At 42.3% G+C, this 26976-nt stretch overlaps 2 protein-coding genes across 2 annotated transcripts in view; both read right to left on the bottom strand.

Moving 5' to 3' along the window:
* Positions 1–19348, bottom strand: part of LOC114665744 (radial spoke head protein 4 homolog A-like) — a 52732-nt gene extending 33384 nt beyond the window's left edge. The window contains exons 1-3 of the mRNA XM_051934190.1: positions 19245–19348; positions 8908–9124; positions 4653–4664 (exon numbers count right to left, since the gene is read on the bottom strand). Of these exons, the coding sequence (XP_051790150.1) occupies positions 4653–4664; positions 8908–9124; positions 19245–19345 (330 nt within the window). The 5' untranslated portion in view covers positions 19346–19348. The remainder of the gene's footprint in view (positions 1–4652; positions 4665–8907; positions 9125–19244) is intronic.
* sympk (symplekin) overlaps positions 1–26976 on the bottom strand; it is a 581858-nt gene that overhangs the window by 416234 nt on the left and 138648 nt on the right. The gene's annotated exons all lie outside the window — the stretch shown is intronic.

Genomic DNA, 26976 nt, shown 5'->3' with positions numbered 1-26976 from the left:
TTGTGATTTCTCAGATGGGTTTCATTGCCTTGGCCTGCTTCTACCCTTTGGCGTCTGCAGTTGCCATTGTTCAACATGAGGACAAGAGCTGTGCCAATGAAAGTCAAAGAAGCTATCATGAGGCTGAACTACAAGAATAAGACCATTAGAGACATTGGGAAAACCTGAGGATGACCAAAATCAACTGTCTGGAATATCATGAGGAAGAAGGAACACACTGGTCAGCTCAATAATCCCAAAGGGACTGGTAGGTCAAGAAAGACCTCCACTGCTGATGACAGAAGAATCCTCACTATGGTCAAGAAAAAGCCTGTCCAACAGATCATACACTGTCTTCAGGGGGCCGATGTGGACATGTCAGAAACGACAATCAGCAGAAGACGTCATTGTAAGACAAACACCACAGTAACAGGATAGTCCGATTACAGTTTGTGAAAAAGGACTTCAAAGAGCCTGAAGAATTCTGGGAAAGGTCTTGTGGACAGACGAGACAAAGATGAACCTCATCAGAGTGATGGTGAGAGCAAAGTGTGGAGATGAAAAGGAACTGCCCGAGATCCAAAGGAGACCACCTCATCTGTTAAACATGGCAGTGCTGGGGGTGTTATGGCCTGGGTATGTATGGCTGTCACAGATACTGACACACTTCTCTTCATTGATGATGGAGCTGCTGATAGCAGACGCACAATGAATTCTGAGGTGTGTAGAAACATCTGATCTGCTCAGGTTCCAGTCAATGCCTCCAAATGCCATCATTGTACAACAAGATGGTGAACCAAAAATACTGCTGAGGAAAGCAAAGCTAAAAAACTGAAATTTCTTGAATGGGACAGCCGGTCATCGGATTTACGTCCAATTAAGCAGGCTGAAGAGAAAACTGAAGGGGACAATCCCCCGAAACAAGCAGGAGCTGAAGATGGCTGCATTAGAGGCTTGCCAGAGCATCACCAGAGAAGATCCTCAGCACCTGCTGATGTCTATGAATGGCAGACTTCAAGCAGTCATTGCCAGTGAGGGATATGCGACAAAGGACTAAATATGACAACGGCTTTAATAGACCTTCCATTGTTGTGTCAGAAACATTATGGAGGCTTAAAATGGGGGGTCCGTGTAGAAAAAGTGTTGTCATTGCCACACACTGTGACCGAAATATCTGCAAATCCCCTTAACTGAAAGTCTGCAATGTGCACTTTAACCACAATGGATGAATTGTGTGATTTGTGATTTTAAACAGTGGAGCAGAGGGGTGACTCAAAGTACCAATGTGTTTTTGCCCCAAACATTATGGAGGACCCTGTAGAACAGAAGTTGTTCCCAAGAGCGTTAACTAAATCAACTCAATCAATTGGATACGAAATGGCTGTCAAGACAACCTCTTAAACTTTAACCAACTGACCCCTCAAAGTCAAGACCCTCTAAATGTACACATCTCAGCCAGGGTTCTTCTCCAGGCTGGGGTTCAACTGCTTATTTTGTGTGTTTGTTGTACATTTTTGTTTTATTTGCATGTGTTACTGTTTCTTTTGTTCATCATTTATAGTATTCTTTGTATTTTACGTATCTGTATCTAAGCCTGTGTAATGTTCCATGTGTTTTGTGGGTGGTCCCTCCAAGAGTGGGGGCCACCTGCCAATCACTGCCTAGAACTGCCCACTGTCCTATCAGTCTGGAGGGTCTCCCAGAGTTCCTGGCAGTTCATTGTCAATGCACAAGGGAGTTGGTGAGTTTAATTCTTTAATTTAATATTATTTATTGTATCAGTATGCTGCTGCTGAAGAATGTGAATTTCCCATTGGGATTAATAAAGTATCTATCTATCTATCTATCTATCTATCTATCTATCTATCTATCTATCTATCTATCTATCTATCTATCTATCTATCTATCTATCTATCTATCTATCTATCTATCTATCTATCTATCTATCTATCTATCTATCTATCTATCTATCTATCTATCTAATTGTGTTTAATGTTAGTCTGTGATTTGTTGGATTTCTTTGTGTTTTTGACCTTATTGCTCCGTTTTTGACCGTTCTTTGTAGATAGATAGATAGATAGATAGATAGATAGATAGATAGATAGATAGATAGATAGATAGATAGATAGATAGATAGATAGATAGATAGATAGATAGATAGATAGATAGATTTGTATATCTGTATTGGGACTTGTTTGCTTTAGATTGCCTTTAGTGTCACAGGCAACTCATTTTTGCCTTTTGTGCTCCTAAGGAGCTTCACTTTTGTGGAAGAGCATTTTTGTGTGAAGAATAAATCTTTATTTAAAAAGACTCAGTCTTTGCCCATTTACTAGCCAAGGTTTGAAAGTGATATTCCCCTTTAGTGGGCACTCTCTGTTTTGGACTCCAAGTCCATGACAGTAAGGACTTGGCAACCAGGACCTGTGTCATGATGACAGGATTCACAAAATGGTGTCACAGAGAAATCTAATAAATAAGACATTACTCAAATGGTGTTAAACTTCAATTTTAGCTTCAAAATCAATTTGAAAATCCCAAAAATGAAACATAAATCATTAGGATCCATTCAGGATAACACACAATGATTAAAGAAAAAATGGAACTTATAATAAAAGGGTGCCACGCATGTGTTACCGACCTCAGGCCTAGGGGAACCTGGGCCAGGTACAAGTCACCGTTGCTACAGGGTGTAGCCACAGCAATATGGTGTAAAGCATAAAAGAAACAGACAGCAGTCCCAAGTCTTAGACCATACTTCTCTGTTAATTTCTACCTTTATTCTCCTTTTTCCAGAAATATATATATGCTTCTGCATAGATGAACATGGTAATCAGTGAAAACAATGGTCCAAGCCAATTTACTCTGTATAACAAATAGTGTAAACACATTTACTTTGAGTACTTGATTAGAAACCAGTGTCCCCAGAACTCGTTAATTTTCCAAGGAAGCAGACAGTTCTGTATCCCCACATTGTGTGTAGACGAGATACTAAATCAAAGCAGTCTGACTATTCAAAGCAGGTGACTCTTTAGCAAGATGGGTAAATATTTGTGCCCTGTAGATAGCCATCAGCAATAACCTGTAGCAGAATTTTCCAGAAATTCTGCCTTTTCTTTAAAACACTGGTTTATAGCCCATTACACTAAGCAACACACCGAAATGTCATTTTCTTTAGAATACTGAATTCTAGCCCATTACACATGTGTGTCAGAGGACTCCATTGCAGGTTCTGTCAAGGTATGTAATAACTCGCCAAGGCAAGAGGGGGATCTGCCCTAATGCTGTTATCTCTTCCTTTCCTTACAGTGCCAAGAAGCCGCCCAGTGAAGGGAATTAGCTCCGCTTCTTGCTACTCCGCCGACATAAGACAAAGGAGGCCTCACTTTTGGCTTGAGCAACCCACAAGACTGAGTTCTGCTAAATCCAGACCACTCAAGTCTTCTTCGAACCCTCATTGAACTTCTCACAACCATCCAAGAACAGTTTGGTGACCAACAAGGCCTTTTCCAGCATGATGGAGCACCGGGCCATAAGGCAAAAGTGAGAACTAAGTGGCTCAGGGAACAAAACATTGAAATTTTCAGTCCATGGCCAGGAAACTTCCCAGACCTTAATGCCATTGAGAACTTGTGGTCAATCCTCAAGAGGCGGGTGGACAAACAAAAACCCACCAATTCTGACAAACTCCAAGCATTGATTAGGCAAGAAAGGCCTGCTGCCATCAGTCAGGATTTGGCCCTGAAGTTGATTGACAGCAATGCCAGGGCGAACTGAAAAAGAAAGAAGGGCCAACACTGCAAATATTGACTCTGTGCATAAACTTCATGTAATTGTCCATAAAAGCCTTTGAAACTTATGAAATGCTTGTAATTCTACTTCAGTATACCAGAGAAACATCTGACAGAAAGATCTAAAAACACTGAAGCAGCCAACTTTGTGAAAACCAAATACTTGTGTCATTCTCCAAACCTTTGGCCATGAGTGTATGCTCTGAAAAAAAGACATAAAAATTTAATTTTCGGGGGTCTACAGGACCAAACACAAGGGGAAACTAGACACCAAGACAAGTTGAAGCCTATCATACGCACGTGTTTTCTTTTCTGGTGAGTCAGGAGGAGCCAGACAAAAAAAATACCTGAATTATTTCAAAGCATTCTAAAGTCACTCTTATGAGCACCTTTAAAGAAAATAACCGCACACTCTTTGGACTGAATCCACAAACTTGGACAAACTAGAAAGAGTCTGATGCAAACCTTTACTGTATTCCTCCAACTCTGTGATGTCACATGCTGGATTATACACTTCTTGGTGACCTTGCCTAGCAACAGAGACAACAAAGAGCAGAAACTGGTGGCATCCAGTACAAAAACAAAATGGCACCACAGGAAACTGTGTTTTTAACAGAGCAAAAACACCTATGAACATTGTGGAAAGCCAGCCCCCGGACACAGACAGACAGACAGACAGACACCAGAATGTCCAAAAGCACACTGCTTTATTACTATAAGCACCACAATGCCTTATCACCAACAGTCTTTTCTTTCTTTCTTTCTTTCTTTCTTTCTTTCTTTCTTTCTTTCTTTCTTTCTTTCTTTCTTTCTTTCTTTCTTTCTTTCTTTCTTTCTTTCTTTCTTTCTTTCTTTCTCTTTGATCTCCACTCCCCTCCTCACAAGCTCCGTCTCCTTCCTCCCAACTCCAGCTCGTCTACTGGAGGGAGGAGTCCCCTTTCATAATGACCCGGATGGGCTCCAGGTGCTCTGTCTGGTGACACTTCCTGGTGTGGCGGAAGTGTCAGGAGAGCACCCAGAAGCACTCCAGGTGCCCCTGGGATTTCTTCCGGCAGCACTTCCTGGTGTGGCAGAAGTGCTGCCATCCAGGGTTCCATAACTGTCTGGACGCCCCCTGGCGATGGCCACGTCCTCCCATAGGGATGAGCTTCCCAGCTCCGTTCCAGTGGCCCCTCAAGCAGACCTGGGCGGCTGCCCTCTCGTGGCCCAGGGGAGGTTTCGTACCTCTTGTGGACTGTCCAGGCGTCCTGGCTGGGTAGAGTCCCCAGCCGTCTGGCATAGCATCTATTTATGAATTACTTTGTAGTGGGGCTACATAGTAATAGTGTATTTGATGTATGTGCTGAGTGTATGTTTGTTTCCATCGTCCCGTTTACTGTTCGTTATGTGTATGTTAGTGAATGTCATCCCCATAAGTGCAGAGGGGATGGGTGAGGGAGAGACACCGCAGCCCCAGGATGGAAAGCACCTGTTCACATTCAGTTACATCCGATTCATTACTATTTAAACAATCAGGAGGGAAAGAGAAGGAGAAAGATGGAGATTTCACTTAACGACAACCAACCATCATTTCCTGCTATTTTTCACATCAGGCTTTGTATCCAGTTTGTTTCTCATTCCGCCGGATTCACAACTGCTCAATCATCACCAGAAACCCCGGGGTTGGACTTCATTATCCACCATACGCCGAGGAGACATGGTGAGATTGTTCCAGTTATTCGGGGGATTCAAATGCATCCACTTTTTCTTTATCAGTCATCCGTATTCAGGACAGTAATATACTCGGACTCAAGTTCACGATCAATGTTATTTCAGTATTCATTCATTATTGTTATTGGTGTTTTGTTTGTTATATGTTACAAGGGCAAGGGAGGGTTTGTTATTGTATATCTGGTGATTGCACATCGCTGCTTTGGTGGAGGGATATATTATATATATATATATATATATATATATATATTCACGGCATTCAAAGTCTGTGTCACAATCTGATTGTATGGGTGGTTACCTACCAGGTAACGCTTGTGGTTGGCCAGCAAGTCTGCTAACATCCGCCACGGTGCCCTCAGTTGTGAGAAGCAGATCATAGAATGGTTGAAATAGTTTACTGTCAAATAATGCAAAGAGTACGCGACACGTGTTTCACCCTAATTCTGGGCTCATCAGGCGTGCACACTCTACTGCACTCCCTCTCGGGAATCGAACCTCGGACGTCAGCACCAGAGGCGAAGCCCCTAACGTTGCGCCACGGCGTGTACATGCTGTCAAACAAGAGAGGTAAAGCTTGGTATATGTAGGTTCGCCTCAGTAATTTATCCAGGCCACAGGTTTTGGTAGTGTACCTGCCGGCTGGGTAAGGGGTTGGCCGTTACAACTTGATTATAAAATACTTTCTTTAGATTTTTAGAATGGTAGTTGCATTGTTTTCTTTCTTTTCATTTTTTTTAACTTTCTGGTTACTTAATGTGATTGGACAGTGCCTCTGTTATTTGTAAAGTGCCTTTGGCTAACTGCTTGGTTTGCTGTTCAAAGACGCTACATACAGTGAATGTAGTAAATATGCAGACCCCTTCTCTTTCTGCACACCCCATTGTGTGGCAGATTTTATTTTAAATAGATAAATTTGACATTTTCGCCCATCAATTACAGTCAATAACCCATAATGACACTGTGAAAGCACATTTCTTAGAACGTTTTGCAAGTTTATTACAAAATCAAAAGTTGACCCTTTGCTGTGGCCCTCCAGATTGTATTCAGATGCCTCCTGTCTACTTTAATTCTCTTTGAGATGTGTTAAGAACTTGACTGGAGTCCACCTGTGCTCAATTCAATTGGGCATAATGTAGAAAAGCACACGTGTGTTACCTGTGTATAGAAGGTCCAACAATTCACACTGTATGTCAGGATAGAAACCAAGCCATGAAGTCCAATGAACTCTCTGTAGACCTCCATGATCAAATTGTGGTAAGCCATAGATCAGGGTAAAGGAATAAAACCATTTCTGAGGAGTACATTGGCCAGAAGAATTGTGAAACAAAAGAATTATGGAATCACCAGGGGCATCATGTATAAACGGTGCGTATGCACAAAAATGTTGCGTATGCCCATTTCCATGCTCACATCGCTATGTATAAAACAAAACTTGGCATAAAGCCACCCACATTTTTACGCTAGTTAAATCCTTGGCATATGCAAGTTCTCCGCTGGGTTTTGTAAACTGGTGGCACCCAGCATCAAAGCAGTGCTTTTGTTCCAGTATGGTTTCCCTTTCTTTTTTAGATGCTTTATAAATACAATGAAATTAACTGCATATTGTTTATTAGTTTAAGACATCTGATTGTAATTAACCTGTAACAATATAATGATCCACAGAATGGCCAAACTATTCCAAATACCATAGCTGCTTTGTTCTCCTCTATGCACCACTCAGTATATTTATCCCACTGTATCTGAGTGTGGAATCACAGCCCTACAGCAGCTGATCGGAAAGAGAATTATCAGTATACAGCATCAAGCACACGCTGCCTCAGCCATGCTGTCTATTTGAACTGCTCTCACACGGCAAACGCTTCAGAGCCTTTCCTGTACGGACCTCGCGGTTCAGAAACAGTTTCATCCCAAGAACTATAAACACACTCAATCAGTCCATCAAGTGCTCCTTGTAGAACTGTTTGTACTTATAAGTACAATCACCTCACTGTAAACTTGTGATAGTTATAATATTGCACAACCAGCGCCACTTTATAAAGCGCGCATTTGCATATAATGACGATATCATTTTTAAGATGAAATGCAGCAAAATATGTTTATTACATTATACAGATAAAATGTTAACATCATTTAAATAATCTATATTGTTAATAATTAAACATGTGAGGACACGGTGCCGCAGCACAAGCGAGGTACTGGCACCCCGTTCACGGATTCTTCCTGCCTCGTGCTGGCGTCACGTTTGGAGGAAACCTGGCACCATCCCTACAGTGAAGCATGGTGGTGGCAGCATCATGCTGTGGGGATGTTTTTCAGTGGCAGGGACTGGGAGACTAGTCAGGATAAAGGGAAAGATGACTGCAGCAATGTACAGAGACATCCTGGATGAAAACCTGCTCCAGAGCACTCTTGACCTCAGACTGGGGCGACGGTTCATCTTTCAGCAGGACAACGACCCTAAGCACACAGCCATGATATCAAAGGAGTGGCTTCAGGACAACTCTGTGAATGTCCTTGAGTGGCCCAGCCAGAGCCCAGACTTGAATCCGATTGAACATCTCTGGAGAGATCTTAAAATGGCTGTGCACCGACGCTTCCCATCCAACCTGATGGTGCTGAAAAGAGGAATGGGCGAAACTGGCCAAGGATAGGTGTGCCAAGCTTGTGGCATCATATTCAACAAGACTTGAGGCTGTAATTGCTGCCAAAGGTGCATCGACAAAGTATTGAGCAAAGGCTGAGAATACTTATGGACATGTACAGTTTTTTTATTTTTAATAAATTTGCAAAAATCTTAAGTAAACTTTTTTCACGTTGTCATTATGGGGTGTTGTGTGTAGAATTCTGAGGAAAAAAATTAATTTAATCCATTTTGGAATAAGGCTGTAACATAACAAAATGTGGAAAAAGTGATGCCCTGTGAATACTGTCTGGATGCACTGTATCAGAAAGAATGGGATAATCTGCCCAAACCTAATTGTGCAAAGCTTGTAGAGACTTAGCCAAGAAAATGCAAAGCTGGAATTGCTGCTAAAGTAGCTTCTACAAATTAGTGAATAGAGGGGTCTGAATACTTCATACGAATGATCTATAATAAACCTTTCTGTTAACATGTTTTCACTTGGTCATTACGGCTTACTGAGTGCAGATTGATTGACAAAAATCTTACATTTCTCCATTTAAAATTAAATCTATGCCCAATAAAGTGTGCAGAAAGTAAAGGGGTCTGAAAACTTTTTGAATCCACTCTTTGGAAAATGTTTGTTGTAGCATTGGAACTATGAACTCTTTGTTTTTATTTAAACTGGACCACCATTTTCTTTACAGTATATAGAACAAATATATTTTGAGGTTTGCTGTACCTGCTGTGACAATGTCCTAGCATCTACACCACAATGACCATGGAAACAGTAAGATGTCACCTTACATCATCTTCTTCTGTCTCCGTAGTTTTGTAGAACAAAGCCTTTTGGATCTCGGCAAGCTCACAGAGAGGTGAAATCTCCTTTTTTTCCCTCAGGGTGTCCAGTTTTTTGGAGAAGCAGGTCAACTTCACTTCCTTGCTGATGTCCTCAAACATGTCCACCACATTTTCTGGCCGTTCATCCAGAATTTTAGTCAGAACTTGAGACAAGTGGTCATACCTGGTCAAAAAGACAAGAAGAAACCATAAAAGAAATTAAGAAGATAAGCAATATAACAAGAAACTTTTCAAACACCAAAGTTTTGATGTTGCCACTTGGGCTCATCTGAATTAGGTATTACCACCCCGGGCTAAGAGAGGGCACCCAACTGACTTTCTCCACTTCTTTTTCCTTAGCAGCACAGAGAAGACAAGCAGTGAGGGCAATTGACTTCTGGTTTCTGTAAGAGACAGCCCGGTCGGGATGCCCCGAGAATGGAAGGATGGGAGAAGGCAGCTACTTTTGGACACTGCCTCCCCCAAAACGCTAGATGGCAGCTCCCCTGAGAGTGTAGCGGTGCCCTGGATTCCCACAGGGCATCCTGGAACTTGGAGTTCAGTATCTCAGTGCTGTTGGGTGCCTTGGGTGCCACCAAGGGGTGCTGTGAAAGGACCTGGGGAGTCATGCTTCCCTTATAGCATGGAACTATTAAGAAGTCACAAAGACAGAAGCCCCGAAGTACTTCTGGGCTGATCGAAAAACTTGAATTCTCCATCTGACCCAGAAGTGCTGGCAAGTCACATGGACGGAAGAACAGAAGCACTTCCGGGTTGAGGAATATATAAAGGACTGTGGAGCACCCAGCAGATGAGCCAGAGTCGGGAGGTAGTAGACAACGCTTGCTGGGAGGTGTAGAGAAGAGAAAAGAGGGAATTGTGATTAGTGTTGTGCTTGGTGTATTACTTGACTGTTATTTGTGGCTGTGGTGCTTGGAGGGCACTGTTATAAGAAGAAAATAATTAAAAAGGTCTTCTTGGTGCCTTTATCCTGTGTCCTGCGTGTCTGTCTGTTGGGTTCAAAGGGGCAACCGTGCCACCTAGTGCCCACATCTCCCACCTTTACACCCTGCCGGATGGAGGCGGTCAGTATTGACATGACTGGACCAGAGAGCAGAGCTAAAAAAAATAATAATAATGACTAAGAACCAGCTTGCTTGCTATGTTTTTTGTTGCTTTTTTTAAAGGGTGGGCATAAAAGCCCTTTTTTTCCTTACGTTGTGACTTTATTAAATGGGGACGACTAGGTTGCCTTATTCAACCACAATGTGTATTCGGCTGTTTTCTCGTGGGTATGAGGCTGGCCAATCACAGTTTCCATCGTGTAAATCTACAAACTGAGAAGACTTATAGAGTGTGTCTATGAACCCACAACAGAACAATTGGCGTAGTCGGCAGGATGTTGCACTGTGGCAGTGGTGGAGTGTGGTGTTGGTACAGCGATGCTGTAGCAAGAAGGTTATTTTGTGCCAATATAATCTGAGAAATTTATTTCAAAGCCATGCAATTCAACTGAGAGAGGGAGAGAAAATGCCAGATCAATGGACAAATAATATTTGGAGGGCAGGCAAAAGAGATGGACAGAAAAGATGTAAAGGACACACAAGCAGGCTATTTTAAAAAGTGCTGATGTCTGCTAGACGAAAACAGAGCCACAATCTGCAGAAGCCATCAATGATGAGAACAGGGGAAGATGTTACTTTGGCACACAGCCCGTCAGCATTCCCCCCACTTAACTGTGATGTCCCTTGGCTTCTCTTTGGCCTGAATGGTAGGTAAGGTAAAGTCATCCCTGATGGAGGATCGCAGGAATCGTCGGGTAGAGGGGCCCTTTCATCGGACTTGCTGGCCCAGCACTGTCTCAGCTGTGGAATGGCCAATTCGGGGAGGCAGGATGATGGCTGAGGTCTCCAGGAATCTAAACAAATCCAAATCATATTATGTGGCTTCGCCCCCTGCTCACTTCGCTCGCCAACCCCGCTGCTTGCTCTACACATCAGCAACTTCACGTCTCTGCCCAGAGGTGTGACCATTGGGGGGCTGGGGTGGGCACTGCCCCCCCAGAGACAAGCCGTGCCCCCCCCTGTGAAATGCTCTGTCTGTCAAATGAAAACTCTGTAGATAAATAACATTTGATTTTCAAAATTGAGTTGCTTTCCAATTGGCCCATTTGAATTTGGGGCGTATCCATCAGTGTCTCCTCCACTAGACAGGCACCGTGCTGCTCACAGTTCACTTCGCTGCACATTTTGCAGCACATTTTGAACCACATTCTTTAAATAAAACAGCGTATACATTCCATTCTTTTATTTTCTGGTTGGTAACACCAAAGGCTATGCATAGGTGGCTTATTAAAAAGCAGACATCTTCAACCTCTGTCCCTCCGCAAGCTGCTGGTTCCACAGTTGAGCCCAGCACCGCTGCTACCAACACTGAGCACAGCGCACCCACGTCAGGAACTGAAACTCCAAAAGATGTAGATAAGCCTACACAATCCTCCAGCTCTGTGCCCGTGTCGGGTACTCCAAACCTCTGCCTTCAAAAAAATATACAGTCCGGTCTGCCTGACTTAAGTATGGATAGCCCATCCCAGCCCATTTTAATTAATTATCCCAAGCGCACATTCAGAAAGACACTCAGATGTTTTAGTGCAAGCTGGTATCAGTCTCGACCACGGCTTGAATATTCTGTTGTCCGTGATGGCAGCTTTTGCTTTGCCTGCCACGAATTTAGTGTTTCCAATTCGGACCGCGAGGACATCTTCACCAAACACGGCTACACTAATTGGAAAAAAGCTCTAGAAAAAGACGGTGGCGGCTTCCACAAACACGCGTCTAGTGTCCCGCACGTCAGAGCCATGTCTGCATCACAGCACTCATCACTGGTGTGTCTTCAGCTGCATGCGAAAGCTCTTTCTTTACTTTGAACCGCATTCTCACTCCACTCTGCCAAACAATGCTGCATTCAAGGAAGAGAAATTTAGTCATTCTGGGACATGAGAAAAACATCACAGAAAATCTAGACATGAATGAATTTATTTCAGAATTTGCCAAGAGTAACCGCAGACTGGTCCTGTAGATAATATCCAGGTTAAACGCTGGAGCCTCCCATGACTACAATAAGCCACGTTTCTGTTCTTGCTCTCATATGTTGTATTCATTTGACTTTATTGATATTTACCTTGTAGATGTAGTTCTATATTTGTTCACAAAAAATAATAATACAAGTTCCATTGCCTCTGTTAATTTTATTGAAGAATAGGTTATGATTTATGCCACAATTTTTGCTTTTATATGTTATATAAAACTATGATGCCATTATTATTTGACCCCCCTACAAAAATGGGGATGGATGGATGGAAATTTTTTGCCCCCCCCCAGACAAGCCAAATGCCCACCCACTCATGATGTTGTGGTCACACCTCTGTCTCTGCCACTCATATATGTGGATTTCACTTTCACCAAACAACAAAACTTTTAATTCTCACAGATAGGCCTCTTCATTGGGAGGCAACACTACTTTTCCCTGAGGGCAACACAAATTAGACGATCTACAAGTCTCCAACTTAAAATTTAAAGTCAAACAATATCTACATACTTATGTCATATCACCTATGTCCATATATTCGATCTCTTTTCGCTTTTCTGTAATTTCACCGAGTAATAATTTCTGTTTGTTAGTGCTATTGCGATTTTTACTATCAATTTTCTGAGACTTTTCAATTTTAGTACTTTCATAATCTCTAACTTGCTCTGTATTTATGTTTCATGTTGCATTAGAGGTATTGGTGGCGTTATACGCTTTCATTCATTCTTCATTTGAAGTTTATACTCAAATACAGTGGAACCTCGGGTCACAACTGTAATTCGTTCCAAAACTCTGGTCGCAACCCAATTTGGTTGTGACCCAAACTAATTTCCCCCACAGCATTGTATGTAAATACAATTAATCCATTACAGACCATATGAACTATATGTAAATATATTTTTTAAAGATTTTTAAGCACAAAAATAGTTAATTATACCACAGAATGCACAGTGTAATAGTAAACTAAATGTAAAAACATTGAATAACACTGAGAAAACCTTGAACAACAGAGAAAACTAACACTGCAAGAGTTCACAGTACAGCCTTACGAACCGCTCGCTGTAAACACTTTTTTTTTTAATGAGTTTTAAGCACAGGGAAAAAAATAAACATTTGAAAAATCCGTAATTTATACAAAAACTAACCATAAACAACCAAAAAAAGTAACCTTGAATGAGTCGAGTTCTGGCATGAAGGAAGCTGGGTGGAGAGAAGATTACAGTTTTGAGGTAAAGTCCCTCTGCGCGATGCACGTCTGACCGAGAACAATCTACTGTACAGGGAGAGACTGAACACGTGTGGAAATCATCGGCGCGTACGAACCGGAAGGGAAACTGGCTTGTTCGTCACCCGAGTGTGTGGTCGTGAACAGATGCAAAAGTTTGGTGAACTTTTTGGTCGTAACCCGATTTGTTCGTGTTCCGAGACGTTCGTGACCCAAGGTTCCACTGTACTTTTTAAACTTACACTTTTACTGTAACACTTCTGTAAAAACAATATTTGGAATTACCTTTTCGTCAATATCACATTGAATTTTGATTCCGTGTTTGGAATTACATCATGACAATGCAACGTATAACTGCCCGTGAGTGAATATCGTTTCTTTCTCTCTACACAAAATATGTCTCACAATAGGATTCACACAAATGAGAAATGATTGAACCGTCTGCGTGGTTATGTGGGCGGGACTTTTCCAAGTCTCTTTTCATAAGCTCTTGTCTCGCGGGGCTTGAAATTATCCCTTGTGAGATTTCACTTTCACCAAACAACAAATCTTTTAATTCTCGCAGATAGGCCTCTTCATTGGGAAGAAACATTACTTTTCCCTGATGGCAACACGAATTAGATGATCTACAAGTCTCTGACTTAAAGTTTAAATCCGAACAATATATTCAATCTCTTTTCACTGGTCCGTTATTTCACCGAGTAATAATTTCCATTTGTTTGCGCTAATGTGATCTTTACTATCACTTTTTGAGACTTTTGAATTTTCGTAATTCCATTATCTCTAACCCGCTCTGCATGTATATCGCACCGTTTTTTGACTTCTTTTATGACTTTCTACTTTGTCTTCTACTCTTTGTCTTTTATTTCCAGCACTGGGTGTGGTTAAATCTCTTGGCACAAAGTCTCATCTCGCGGGACATGAAAGTGTCTCTCTGAGAAAGTCAAGTCTCGTCCCAAAATTTTTTTTATTATAATAGAGAGGTATCAGTCAGTCAGTCATTTTCCAACCCACTATATCCCAACATCTACCATTAAATTCTGCTCCATACTTGTAGTATTTTTATTTTACTATTATAGTATTGAGGATTACTTGTGTTCTGTTCTCTGTATTGTATTGTATTGACCCCCTTCTTTTTGACACCCACTGCACGCCCAACCTACCTAGAAAGGGGTCTCTCTTTGAACTGCCTTTCCTGAGGTTTCTTCCATTTTTCCCTACAAGGGTTTTTTGAGAGTTTTTCCTTGTCTTCTTAGAGAGTCAAGGCTGGGGGGCTGTCAAGAGCCATTGCGGCACTTCTTGTGTGATTTTGGGCTATGCAAGAATAAACTGTATTGTACTGTATTGTATTGAATGTGTATGAATACTTGATTATACATCATATTATTGGGAATGAATGTTATCTTTTAAAGTAAGTGAAATATATAAATTTCTTTCTGTACACACTCTCTTGCAATTGTTTCCACCATGGTTACAAAAGGGATGGAACTGCCTCTAGTCTGCTCTGCATCAAGAAATACATTGCAGGGGAGACAGTGTGCCCCCTGCTGGATATGGATGCACAGTGATGTGAAGGCTGGGAGAGAGGGAAGGAGGGAGGGATGGACGGAGGGAGGGAGGGGGCCCAGCTGACATCACCAAGAAGTGCTTTGTGCCTTGAGATGAGGGAGTTTCTCCTTTAGCTCAACACACTGACAAGGAAGATTAATTTAGAGGGCTGTTAGAATCCAGAATTAGGGGTTAACGCCTGGTCACTAGCAGTAAAAACAGTGCAAATCAGTGAACTGAAGAGGTTTTTGTTGTGTGTGTGTGTGTGTGTGTGTGTGTGTGTGTGTATGTGTGTGTGTGTGTGTGTGTGTGTGTGTGTGTGTGTGTGAACCCACGAAAAAACAGAGGCCATGACTACAAACTCCTCTTACAATGGCCAACAGTTTGGAAGTGAGGCCTTTGTGGGACTGACTGCTTCACCCTCTTTCTAAGGGACTTCATTCTTTTCCTGAAAATACCAAACATCAGTCCCACTACACTGGTACTGTAAGTTATGTGAAGCTCCTTCCCGCACATTAGACACCTTATCCCATTTGTGAAGGGTTGAACCAGGACTACAGTTCCTATTAGGCAACAGGAGTGTGCTGGGGCTGATGGGAGGATACCATTATCAGTGAACACAAACTTCAATAAAACATTTGCTAGGCAGTGTGCCATCTAGGTTAACAGCACAACATCTACATTGTCCCTTTTGTGATTATGAATGCCACTTTCCACACATGTGCCTGGGGATCACCTTCATGGCTCAGGCTGTACGGCGGTACCACAAGAAGATGAGAGGAGGCGCACAAACTAACAGTTTCTCCCTTTCCACCTGCAGCCCAAGAAGTCACTAGGGGAGGGCAACTGACCTCATCACAATGTCCAGAGTGCTATAATAACCTGACGGTCCCTAAAGCAAGTCATCTTCATTTAAGCTTCCAGACAAAAACCAGACCATCCATAAAAGGAACCCTTTTTTGGTGGAGCCGTCCAATGCACCTTGAATTTTCAATTATGGCTGCCATCAAGTTCAGTTTTTATTTGTTATTTGGTATCAAATAAATGGGGATGTCAGGACTCGGCAGTTCCTAAAGTTTCCCTCGGATTTGGGGGTGGGACTACCATCAAAACCCCGACTAGATACAAAAAAGGGTCTTGAATAATCTTTATAAAATAAGTTATTTTGAATAAACATTCAAAATCCATGAAGCTCCTAAGAACACAAAAAAATTGCCTGAGAAGGCAAAGCAATCCAATGCTAACAAAGTCCATCCATCCATCCATTATCCAACCCGCTATATCCTAACTACAGAGTCACGGGGGTCTGCTGGAGCCAATCCCAGCCAGCACAGGGCACAAGGCAGGAAAGAAACCTCAGGCAGGGCGCCAGCCCACTGCAGGGCACACACACCCAGCACACACTAGGGACAATTTAGAATCCACCTAACCTACATGTCTTTGGACTTTGGGAAGAAACAGGAGTACCCGGAGGAAACCAACGCAGACATGGGGAGAACATGCAAACTCCACGCAGGGAGGATCCGGGAAGCAAACCCAGGTCGCCCAACTGTGAGGCAGCAGCGCTACCCACTGCACCATGCTAACAAAGTCCCAACACAGAATCCAAAAACAGAGCACAGGATTAAAAAATCCACACATCCCAAAAGCAATAAAGCAAAGCAAAAACACAAATGAGACTCCACTCCCTAGCATCTTCAAAATGAGCCGTCAGAAACGATGGAAGGCCTTCCGATAGATAGATAGATAGATAGATAGATAGATAGATAGATAGATAGATAGATAGATAGATAGATAGATAGATAGATAGATAGATAGATAGATAGATAGATAGATAGATATGAAAGTGTGACGATGCGGGTTCTGCTCTACGCTCCCATCCGACTTCGGGGAGCTCTTGAACCCAACACCGTCGGTAATGTCACCAAGATGAGCTGACATATGAAGACAATTCACAAATGAAGCCAGGGGATATTTCCACAAAGTGCCAAAGTGCTTTGTATTTAAAAATCAACAAAACAAGTGTTCACACAAAAAGTGCAGTGAATCTCGATTTCAGTAAATAATCCATAAAAACAAGTGTCCTATATTATAGATAGATAGATAGATAGATAGATAGATAGATAGATAGATAGATAGATAGATAGATAGATAGATAGATAGATAGATAGATAGATAGATAGATAGATAGGTGAAAGGCACTATATGATAGATAGATAGATAGATAGATAGATAGATAGATAGATAGATAGATAGATAGATAGATAGATAGATAGATAGATAGATAGATAGGTGAAAGGCACTATATAATAGATAGATAGATAGATAGATAGATAGATAGATAGATAGATAGATAGATAGATAGATAGATAGATAGATAGATAGATAGATAGATAGATAGATAGATATGTGAAAGGCACTATATAATAGATAGATAGATAGATAGATAGATAGATAGATAGATAGATAGATAGATAGATAGATAGATAGATAGATAGATAGATAGATATGTGAAAGGCACTATATAATAGATAGATAGATAGATAGATAGATAGATAGATAGATAGATAGATAGATAGATAGATAGATAGATAGATAGATAGATAGATAGATAGATAGATATGTGAAAGGCACTATATGATAGATAGATAGATAGATAGATAGATAGATAGATAGATAGATAGATAGATAGATAGATATGTGAAAGGCACTATATGATAGATAGATAGATAGATAGATAGATAGATAGATAGATAGATAGATAGATAGATAGATAGATAGATAGATAGATATGTGAAAGGCACTATATGATAGATAGATAGATAGATAGATAGATAGATAGATAGATAGATAGATAGATAGATAGATAGATAGATAGATAGATAGATATGTGAAAGGCACTATATGATAGATAGATAGATAGATAGATAGATAGATAGATAGATAGATAGATAGATAGATAGATAGATAGATAGATAGATAGATAGATAGATACTTTATTAATCCCAAGGGGAAATTCACATACTATGATATGATATGATATGATGTGATTAATTCCATGTGTCGTCCTTCAGTTCCTGACACTTCACTAACTAATGTCATATTTAATAAATGAATTACCTCCAGCTCCAAATCAGCAGCGTTATGTGCCGAGGGGAGGTGATGTCGGGAGTAGGGATCTGGGTAGGGTCCTCCTCGCTGTCCTGTTTCACTACTACGTGGGCTGAGCCTGTAGTAAGTGTATCTGTTTAATATGTCACTTAATGGGTTTTCATTTATTGTATTACAGAGTGCTCGAGTAAAAATCAAAGCACAAGCTTTACCTGACACTTAATGTTTTAAGTTAGCTGACAAATCTTCATCTGCGTTTGTGACCAAGTGCACGTTGTTGAATTCCTACATTTTCTCCGGACACATTATTCCTGTGACTTTAGTGAGGCACTGTTTCATGAAGTCACCATCTCAGAAAGGTGCAGTGAGTTGCGCGACCTCATAACTGGCTAATGTGGCATTTTCTTGTGTTTTGCTATCATACTGCTGTTGAGCTAGCAGACTAGCTGCCATTTGCTTAACTTTCTGTTCTCACTCGGCACCAGTGTAGAACGTGTAGGTCGGATGTTTGGTGTCGTAGTGTCGACGCACATTATACTCTTTCATCACTGCAATAGTTTCATTGCAAATCAAATAGACACACTTGCCTTTGACTTCTAGGAAGAAATATTCATTTTCCCACCGTGTCTGAAATTTTCTGCACTCACTTGCTATTGTGCATTTCTTTGGTTCTGCCATTTTTGGTCACTCGTTGCAAAATTGTTCTTTGATTACACTTGTTTGTGAAGATGCTGCCTTGATCAAAACAGCCTTGTGTTAAACCTAAGAAGTACAATACAGTTAACAACAAGTTTTGTGTGTGAGCCATATTTCATTATATTTTTTATAATTTGCTGTGGGCAAATGGGGTGGCGCAGTGGTAGCGCTGCTGCCTCGCAGTTAGGAGACCTGGGTTCGCTTTCCGGGTCCTCCCTGCGTGGAGTTGGCATGTTCTCCCCATGTCTGCGTGGGTTTCCTCCCACAGTCCAAACACATGCAGGTTAGGTCGATTGGTGATTCTAAATTGGCCCTAGTGTGTGCTTGGTGTGTGTGTGTCTTGCGGTGGGCTGACACCCTTCCCGGAATTGGTTCCCTTCCTTGCGCCCTGTGTTGGCTGGGATTGTTTCCAGCAGACCCCCGTGACCCTGTGTTTGGATTCAGTGGGTTGGAAAATGGATGGATGGATGTGGGCAAATGGACCACTGGCCACTGTTGGCCTGCAGGCCGTAGTTTGGACGCCACTGCTCTAGAATGTAACACCATAAAGGTCTTATTTTTGGTACGACATTTCAAGTCAAATCAGAGGGAGTGAAAATGATAAATCCTGTCACAGGCAGATTATCCACATACTTACAGATTCAGTTTGGATTTGGTGCTGGACTTCAGAAGGTAAGCTTTAACATTGTGCACCACCAACTCCGAATCTTTCCTGATGTCCGGCTTCTCCTCCATCATTGTGCCCTGTTCAAAAATCGGAAAAGAAAACGTCACTTCTCCCCACTTTCTCTGTTTCATCTTCATTGTGGTGTGAGGATATCTGGCAGTGCTCTTCTGATGCCATTAAGGAGAAGCATCACTCACTTGAAATGAAAACCTTCAGAATGAAGTAAACATATAAAAATACGGCCATACTGCTGCATCCAAGAAAACTTGCTGGAAAAATATGGGGGTTGGTGGCAGAATTGGCACTCCAGTCACCATAAATAAAAACACCTCCCACTGTTCCATTCCATCTGAATTAGTGTGGTGCTGAGGTGTCACCCGTTGCATGGCCGCACTTGTAGAAAAGAGTATTCTTAAAGTTGGTGATCAGCATATATTCAAAGAGAACCATAAGCATATACACTATATAGCCAAAAGTACAGGTGCTGGTCATAAAATTAGAATATCACGACAAAGTTGATTTATTTCAGTAATTACAATCAAAAAGTGAAACTTGTATATTAGATTCATTCGTTACACACAGACTGATGTATTTCAAATGTTTATTTCTTTTAATGTTGATGATTATAACTGACAACTAATGAAAGTCCCAAATTCAGTATCTCGGAAAATTCGAATATTGTGAAAAGGTTCAATATTGAAGACACCTGGTGCCACACTCTAATCAGCTAATTAACTCAAAACACCTGCAAAAGCCTTTAAATGGTCTCTCAGTCGAGTTCTGTAGGCTACACAATCATGGGGAAGACTGCTGACTTGACAGTTGTCCAAAAGACGACCATTGACACCTTGCACAAGGAGGGCAAGACACAAAAGGTCATTGCTAAAGAGGCTGGCTGTTCACAGAGCTCTGTGTCCAAGCACATTAATAGAGAGACGAAGGGAAGGACAAGATGTGGTAGAAAAAAGTGGACAAGCAATAGGGATAACCGCACCCTGGAGAGGATTGTGAAACAAAACCCATTCAAAAATGTGGGGGAGTTTCACAAAGAGTGGACTGCAGCTGGAGTCAGTGCTTCAAGAACCACCAGGCACAGACGTATGCAAGACATGGGTTTCAGCTGTCGTATTCCTTGTGTCAAGCCACTCTTGAACAAGAGACAGCGTCAGAAGCGTCTCGCCTGGGCTAAAGACAAAAAGGACTGGACTGCTGCTTTCTGATAAAAGTAAATTTTGCATTTCCTTTGGAAATCAAGGTCCCAGAGTCTGGAGGAAGAGAGGAGAGGCACAGAATCCACGTTGCGTGAGGTCCAGTGTAAAGTTTCCACAGTCAGTGATGGTTTGGGGTGCCATGTCATCTGCTGGTGTTGGTCCATTGGGTTTTCTGAGGTCCAAGGTCAACGCAGCCGTCTACCAGGAAGTTTTAGAGCACTTCATGCTTGCTGCTGCTGACAAACTTTATGGAGATGCAAATTTCATTTTCCAACAGGACCTGGCACCTGCACACAGTGCCAAAGCTACCAGTACCTGGTTTAAGGACCATGGTATCCCTGTTCTTGATTGGCCAGCAAACTCACCTGACCTTAACCCCATAGAAAATCTATGGGGTATTGTGAAGAGGAAGATGCAATACGCCAGACCCAACAATTCAGAAGAGCTGAAGGCCACTATCAGAGCAACATGGGCTCTCATAACACCTGAGCAGTGCCACAGACTGATCGACTCCATGCCACGCCGCATTGCTGCAGTAATCCAGGCCAAAGGAGCCCCAACTAAATATTGAGTGCTGTACATGCTCATACTTTTCATGTTCATACCTTTCAGTTGGCCAACATTTCTAAAAATCCTTTTTTTGCATTGGTCTTAATTGATATTCTAATTTTCCGAGATACTGAATTTGGACTTTCATTAGTTGTCAGTTATAATCATCAACATTAAAAGAAATAAACATTTGAAATACATCAGTCTGTGTGTAATGAATGAATCTGATATACAAGTTTCACTTTATGAATGGAATTACTGAAATAAATCAACTTTGGCATGATATTCTAATTTTATGACCAGCACCTGTATTGGGGACCCCCCTTCAAATCATTGAGTTCAGGAGTTCCAATCACTTCCATGGCCACAGGTGTAAAAACTCAAGCACCTTGGCATACAGACGGCTTCTACAAACATTTGTGGCAGATGAAATTTAATGTCAGTAAATGTAACGTATTACACATAGGAAGTCAAAATGTGAGGTCTGAATACACAATGGGTGGTCCGAAAATCAAGAGTCCACCTTATGAGAAAGATTTAGGAGTTGTAGTTTACTCGACACTATCAACTGCCAGACTGTGTTCAGAAGCCATTAAGAAGACTAACAGAATGTCAGGTTATATAGCACCTTGATGTGTGGAGTACAAGTCACAGGAGGTTCTACTGAACCACGGGCCACAGTTGGCCTGCGAGCCATAGTTTGAATGCCCCTGCTCTAGAGTGTATAACACACTGGTGAGGCCTCATCTGGAGTCCTGGGTGCAGTTTTGGTCTCCAGGCTACAAAAAGGACATAACAGCACTAGAAAAAGTCCAGAGAAGAGCGACGAGGCTGATTCCAGGGCTACAGGGGATGAGTTATGAGGAAAGATTAAAAGAGCTGAGCCTTTACAGTTTAAGGAGAAGAAGATTAGAAGGTGACATGATTGAAGTGTTTAAAATTAAGAAGGGAATTAGTGCAGTGGATCGAGACGGTGACTTGAAAATGAGTTCATCAAGAACACGGGGACACGGTTGGAAACTTGTGAAGGGTAAACTTCACACAAACATTAGGAAGCTTTTCTTTACGCTAAGAACGATGGACACTTGGAATAAGCGATCAAGTAGTGTGGAGGACGGTAAGATTTTAGGGACGTTCAAAACTCGACTTGATGTTTTTTTGGAAGAAATAAGTGGATAGGACTGGCGAGCTTTGTTGGGCTGAATGGCCTGTTCTCGTCTAAATTGTTCTAATTTGTGAAAGAATTGGTCGCTTTCAGGAGCTCAGTGTATTCAAGCCTGGTGTCGTGATAGGATGCCACCTGAGCAGAAAGTCCATTTGCGAAATTTCCTCGCTACTAAATATTCCACGGTCACCTGTTAGTGATATTCTAACGAAGTGGGAGCAGTTGGGAACAACAGCAACTCAGCCACAAAGTGGTAGGCCATGTCAAATCACAGAGAGGGGACAGCGCATGTTGAGGTGTGCAGACGTTACCAATGTTCTGTAGAGTTAATAGCTACAGACCTCACAAAGCTCAACAACAGTGCAGTGTAGAGACAGTGGGTCTCCATGGCCGAGCAGCTGCAGCCAAGCCTGACATCAACAAGTGCAATGCAAAGCGTCGGATGCAGTGGTGTAAAGCCCACCGCCACTGGACTCTTGAGCAGTGCAGACGTGTCCTCTGGAGTGACAAATCACGCAATCTAATGGACGAGTCCAGCCAACAGAACGGGACTCGCCTGACTGCATTGTGCCAAGAGGGGGGATTATGGTGTGGGGTTAGGCTTGGCCCCTTAGTGCCAGTGAAAGGAACTCTTAATGCTTCAGCATATGAAGCCATTTTGGACAATTTCAGGCTCCCAACTTTGTGTGAAGAGTTTGTGGATGGCAACATGACTGCACATGCACACACCAGTGCACAAAGCAAGGTCTATAAAGACATGGAGGAGCGAGTTTGGTGTGGAGGAACTTGACTGGCCTGCATAGAGAGAGCCCTGACCTCAACCTGATAGAACACCTTTGAGATGAATGAGAGAGGAGACTGCGAGCGAGCCAGGCCTTCTCGTCCAACATCAGTGCCTGACCTCATAAACGCTCTCCTGGTCACAAATCCCACCTTTGAGATGAATGAGAGTGGAGACTGCGAGCGAGCCAGGCCTTCTGGTCCAACATCAGTGCCTGACCTCACAAACGCTCTCCTGGAAAGCCTTCCCTGAAGAGATGAAGCTGTTAGAGCTGCAAAGGGTGGGCCAACTCCATATTAAAACCTATGGATTAAGAATGGGATGCCATTAAAGTTCATCTGTGTGTAAAGGCAGGCGTCCCAATACTTTTGGCAATATAGTGTATGAAAATAAGTATTATATCCTAATGCACGCTAGTATAGTAAGGTTTAAACCATAAAAAACCCTTGCCTACATATTTAATAATTTTCCTCTTTGCAGCTGCAGACCACCATTATCCTGCTGCTAAACTTAAGAAACTTTAGTCAAGGACACTGCGCACTTTGGGAAGGCTAAACAGGCCATTGTTTTAAGAAATGCAGCTACTGAGGTCTTAACCATTTGAGGAAGCCTGATAGTCCTCTTGCTTTCATTTGTGATGACGGCCTCTTCCTCCCTGTCTGTCAGCCTGGACAGGTGATGACAAGCCAAGGAAAGTGTGGTCCATAAGAAACAGAGCTATTGTCTTGGAGACCTCTAGCCTTGAGGGATGTTTGTGCAACAAGAAACCATTTATTTGATTGGGCCTGCTTGATTTTGGACTCACTGGTGGGAACTGATCTATAAACGGGTCTCAGACACCTGCGCAGGGTAAGAAGTAATGTTGGAAAGTTACGGTCAGATGATGGACATAGGGTCAGGTGATGGGCATTAGGTAATGGTCAAGACCTGCCAAGGGGGCGTGATGAGCAGGACAAAGCACTGTCCTCATTAGTCTGGGAAATAATAGTGAAGCTAATTGGAGGCACGTTCAAAGCTACGAGATGATTGGGAGTCAGATGAGGATGACAAATGGGTTTTATGATAAGAACTGTAATAAAAATATGGTATGCCCATCCTTGGGTGCCCTATTCACTTGATATGAGTCCATGTATGAATCATGCAATAAAGCTCGATTCTGCTGCCTTCCTGAGACTCCATATGCCTTCTCTGAGCAGCGGACTTCTACCGCAACACACTCGGGTCCTAATCTGGGATCCTGAGGTGGTTTGTCATGTGGTGGGTGCAGCAACCTAATCTCTCCTCTCTCATACTGATTCACTGTTTAACTCTTTTAGGGTGGATGTCGACAAAGTCGACACAAGGGGTTGAAGGCGGGTGTCGCCTAAAAACAGATAAAACTCACCTTTATGTTATAGGTAGACCTTCTTTGCTAGGACGACTGTTAGACGAGTGGACTTGACATTGAATCCCTGCATGTGCATGAGTAGCGTATGTGACGATGCCAGTCCCCTACAGACTCTCGCTACCTACAGTATATGGGAGTCTGCTGAGCCAACACCGTCGATAGTTATGACCGAGATGAGCTGACAAATGAGGACAAATCTCATTGATGCCAGGGGATGGTGTAAAATGGTCAGGTGCTTTTATTAAAAAAAACACAATCCAAAACAAAAGTAAAACCAAAAAAAAGTGTCCATTGTGCAGTGTTCAAAAAAACCAAATCCATAAAATCAATGAAACGTGGAGATAAAATCAATAAATAAATCCGTTAAAATGGAGGTTAAAATGCAGTCTGTCTTCACCCAATCGCAGCCCACCACCTTCTGTCTCCTCAGCTCACCCATCACAGGCGTTGCCGGCGGAGTCTCTGCAGCACGAACTCCTTTCTGCTGAACCTCGTCATGGCTGTCACCACACTGTGCAGCCAGACTGTCCAAGGTCGGCACACCTCCCGCCTTCCTTCGCGCTCAAACAGTCGCTCCTCTGATCCAGAGGTGTTATGTCCCGCTCGCCCCACTCTACAATGCTTAGTCAGCACCCCAGCTCGAGCTGCCTTCTCCTTCCTGTTGTCTCGATCATCTCCTATGACTGCCTTTTTCCGTCCTTTAACCTCTTTCTTTTTCATCATTTTTTCTCTTTTATGTTCTCTCATCCCTCTGTGCCGGCTCGTATATATATATACCCCTGTCTCTGTGGGCACAGCGCCTAAATCACACGCCGCAGGAAGCCAATGAAGCAATTGAGAACAATCGCCCCAACTACCTCATTAACTCCCCGCGACTGTGCAGTCGCGCCCACAGAGTCTGACACGACTTTATGGATTTAAAACCTGCCCATATTTTCTTGTAGCCGCGGACCCGCTATACCGCAGCGTAGACTAAAAATGTCTAGAATGACATTGAGATTGGGCAAGAGAGTGAAACGAACACGCAAAGCAAAATAATGTGCATATTATTTATTTATGTTTTGCGTTGTCACGCATGTGCAAATAGGAGGAAGATGAGTGGACCTACAGAAGGTAATTCCATGCCAGGCCAGGGGATGGCAGAGTTCTCTAGAACCTTCCTCTGTTTTCTCTGAAATTCAAATACGAGAAAACCTGCCTGATTTCTCTTCAAAGACTTCACCTATGGTTCTGGCACCCAGAAAGACGTCACTTCCAGTTCTGGCACCCAGAAAGACGCCACTTCCAGTTCCATTTTGAAACATCACTTCTGGTCCCAGCATCCAAGATGACATCACTTCTGGGACTTAGTCTATAAAGACGCCATTTTGTCTTAAGAAATCTGTTCAACTTGAGAACTCGACCTGTGCACTTCAGTGCAGCCAGGTATAATACACAGTGGAACACTCGGTTTGCGAGCATAATTCATTCCGGAAATGTGCTCGTAGTCCAAAGCACTCGTATATCAAAGTGAATTTTCCCATAAGAAATAATGGAAACTCAGATGATTTGTTCCACAACCCAAAACAATTCATATAAAAATGATTAATACAAAATATAAAGTAAAAATACATAAAACAAATTAACTTGCACTTTACCTTTGAAAAGAATCATGGCTGGTGTGAGTGAGTTTCTAAACTCTTGTGGGATTGCACCCAACGGGACGACACGTGGAAGAGCATCCCAAAGCAATCGCAGTCTCCCAGCGCTGTAGCAGTTCGCCGTAAAAGCGAATCAGAAAAGATCGCAGACATGCTATAAGCGGCTGCCGTCGATGGGTGATACAAGGAACAAGGAGCATTATAAACGCGCAGGGCCCTGCCTGACTGTTGTGTCTGTGTATAGAAGAGCGGCAGATCCCGCTACAATAAATAACCGTTGCTAAAGTACTAAGACTTAGCTTCATGTTTTAGGGTACAAGACGGGGACTCACATGTCACATCACACATGCGCGCGCGAGCACACACACACACACAAGCGCACACACAGTCACAATGCTAATGCTGTAGTAAACACTATACGCTCGTACGGATGTTGACAATATGAGTGAGGCACACCGACACAGACGGAGATTAGGAGACAATTACCCACAATCCCACAGCGAGAGAGTTGTGATCACATGACGCTCAGCAGACAAAGAGTATACATACTACTCGTACTGCAAGACCTCGCTCGTTTATCAAGTCAAAATTTATTAAAAATTTTTGCTCGTCTTGCAAAACACTCGTAAACCAAGTTACTCGCAAACCGAGGTTCCACTGTATGGGTGGCTGCCCCAAACCTTTTTGTGTGTCCGTGGCTGATTTTATTCACAACATATTATTTTTAAACTAGGCTCACCCGCCTTTTAATGCGACCGACTTTTAAGTCGACCACTTCTTAAGGCAATTCAATATGTAGATCAATTTTATATTTTATATAGTGAAAAATAAAATTAATTTACCACAACTCATTAATTTGGTTACATTGAATCTGAGCCGCATTACTTTAATACTCATAGTTTCTGTTATTTTTGCGACAAAATTTAAACTTTTGTTCTATATAATTTCGAAAACTTCCTTGAATACTAT

The sequence above is a fragment of the Erpetoichthys calabaricus genome, chromosome 1, assembly GCF_900747795.2.
Source record: "Erpetoichthys calabaricus chromosome 1, fErpCal1.3, whole genome shotgun sequence".
In the NCBI taxonomy this organism is placed as follows: Eukaryota; Metazoa; Chordata; class Cladistia; order Polypteriformes; family Polypteridae; genus Erpetoichthys; species Erpetoichthys calabaricus.
The sequence above is the reverse complement of the archived record's forward strand: the minus strand, read 5'-3'. Positions and strand labels throughout refer to the sequence as shown.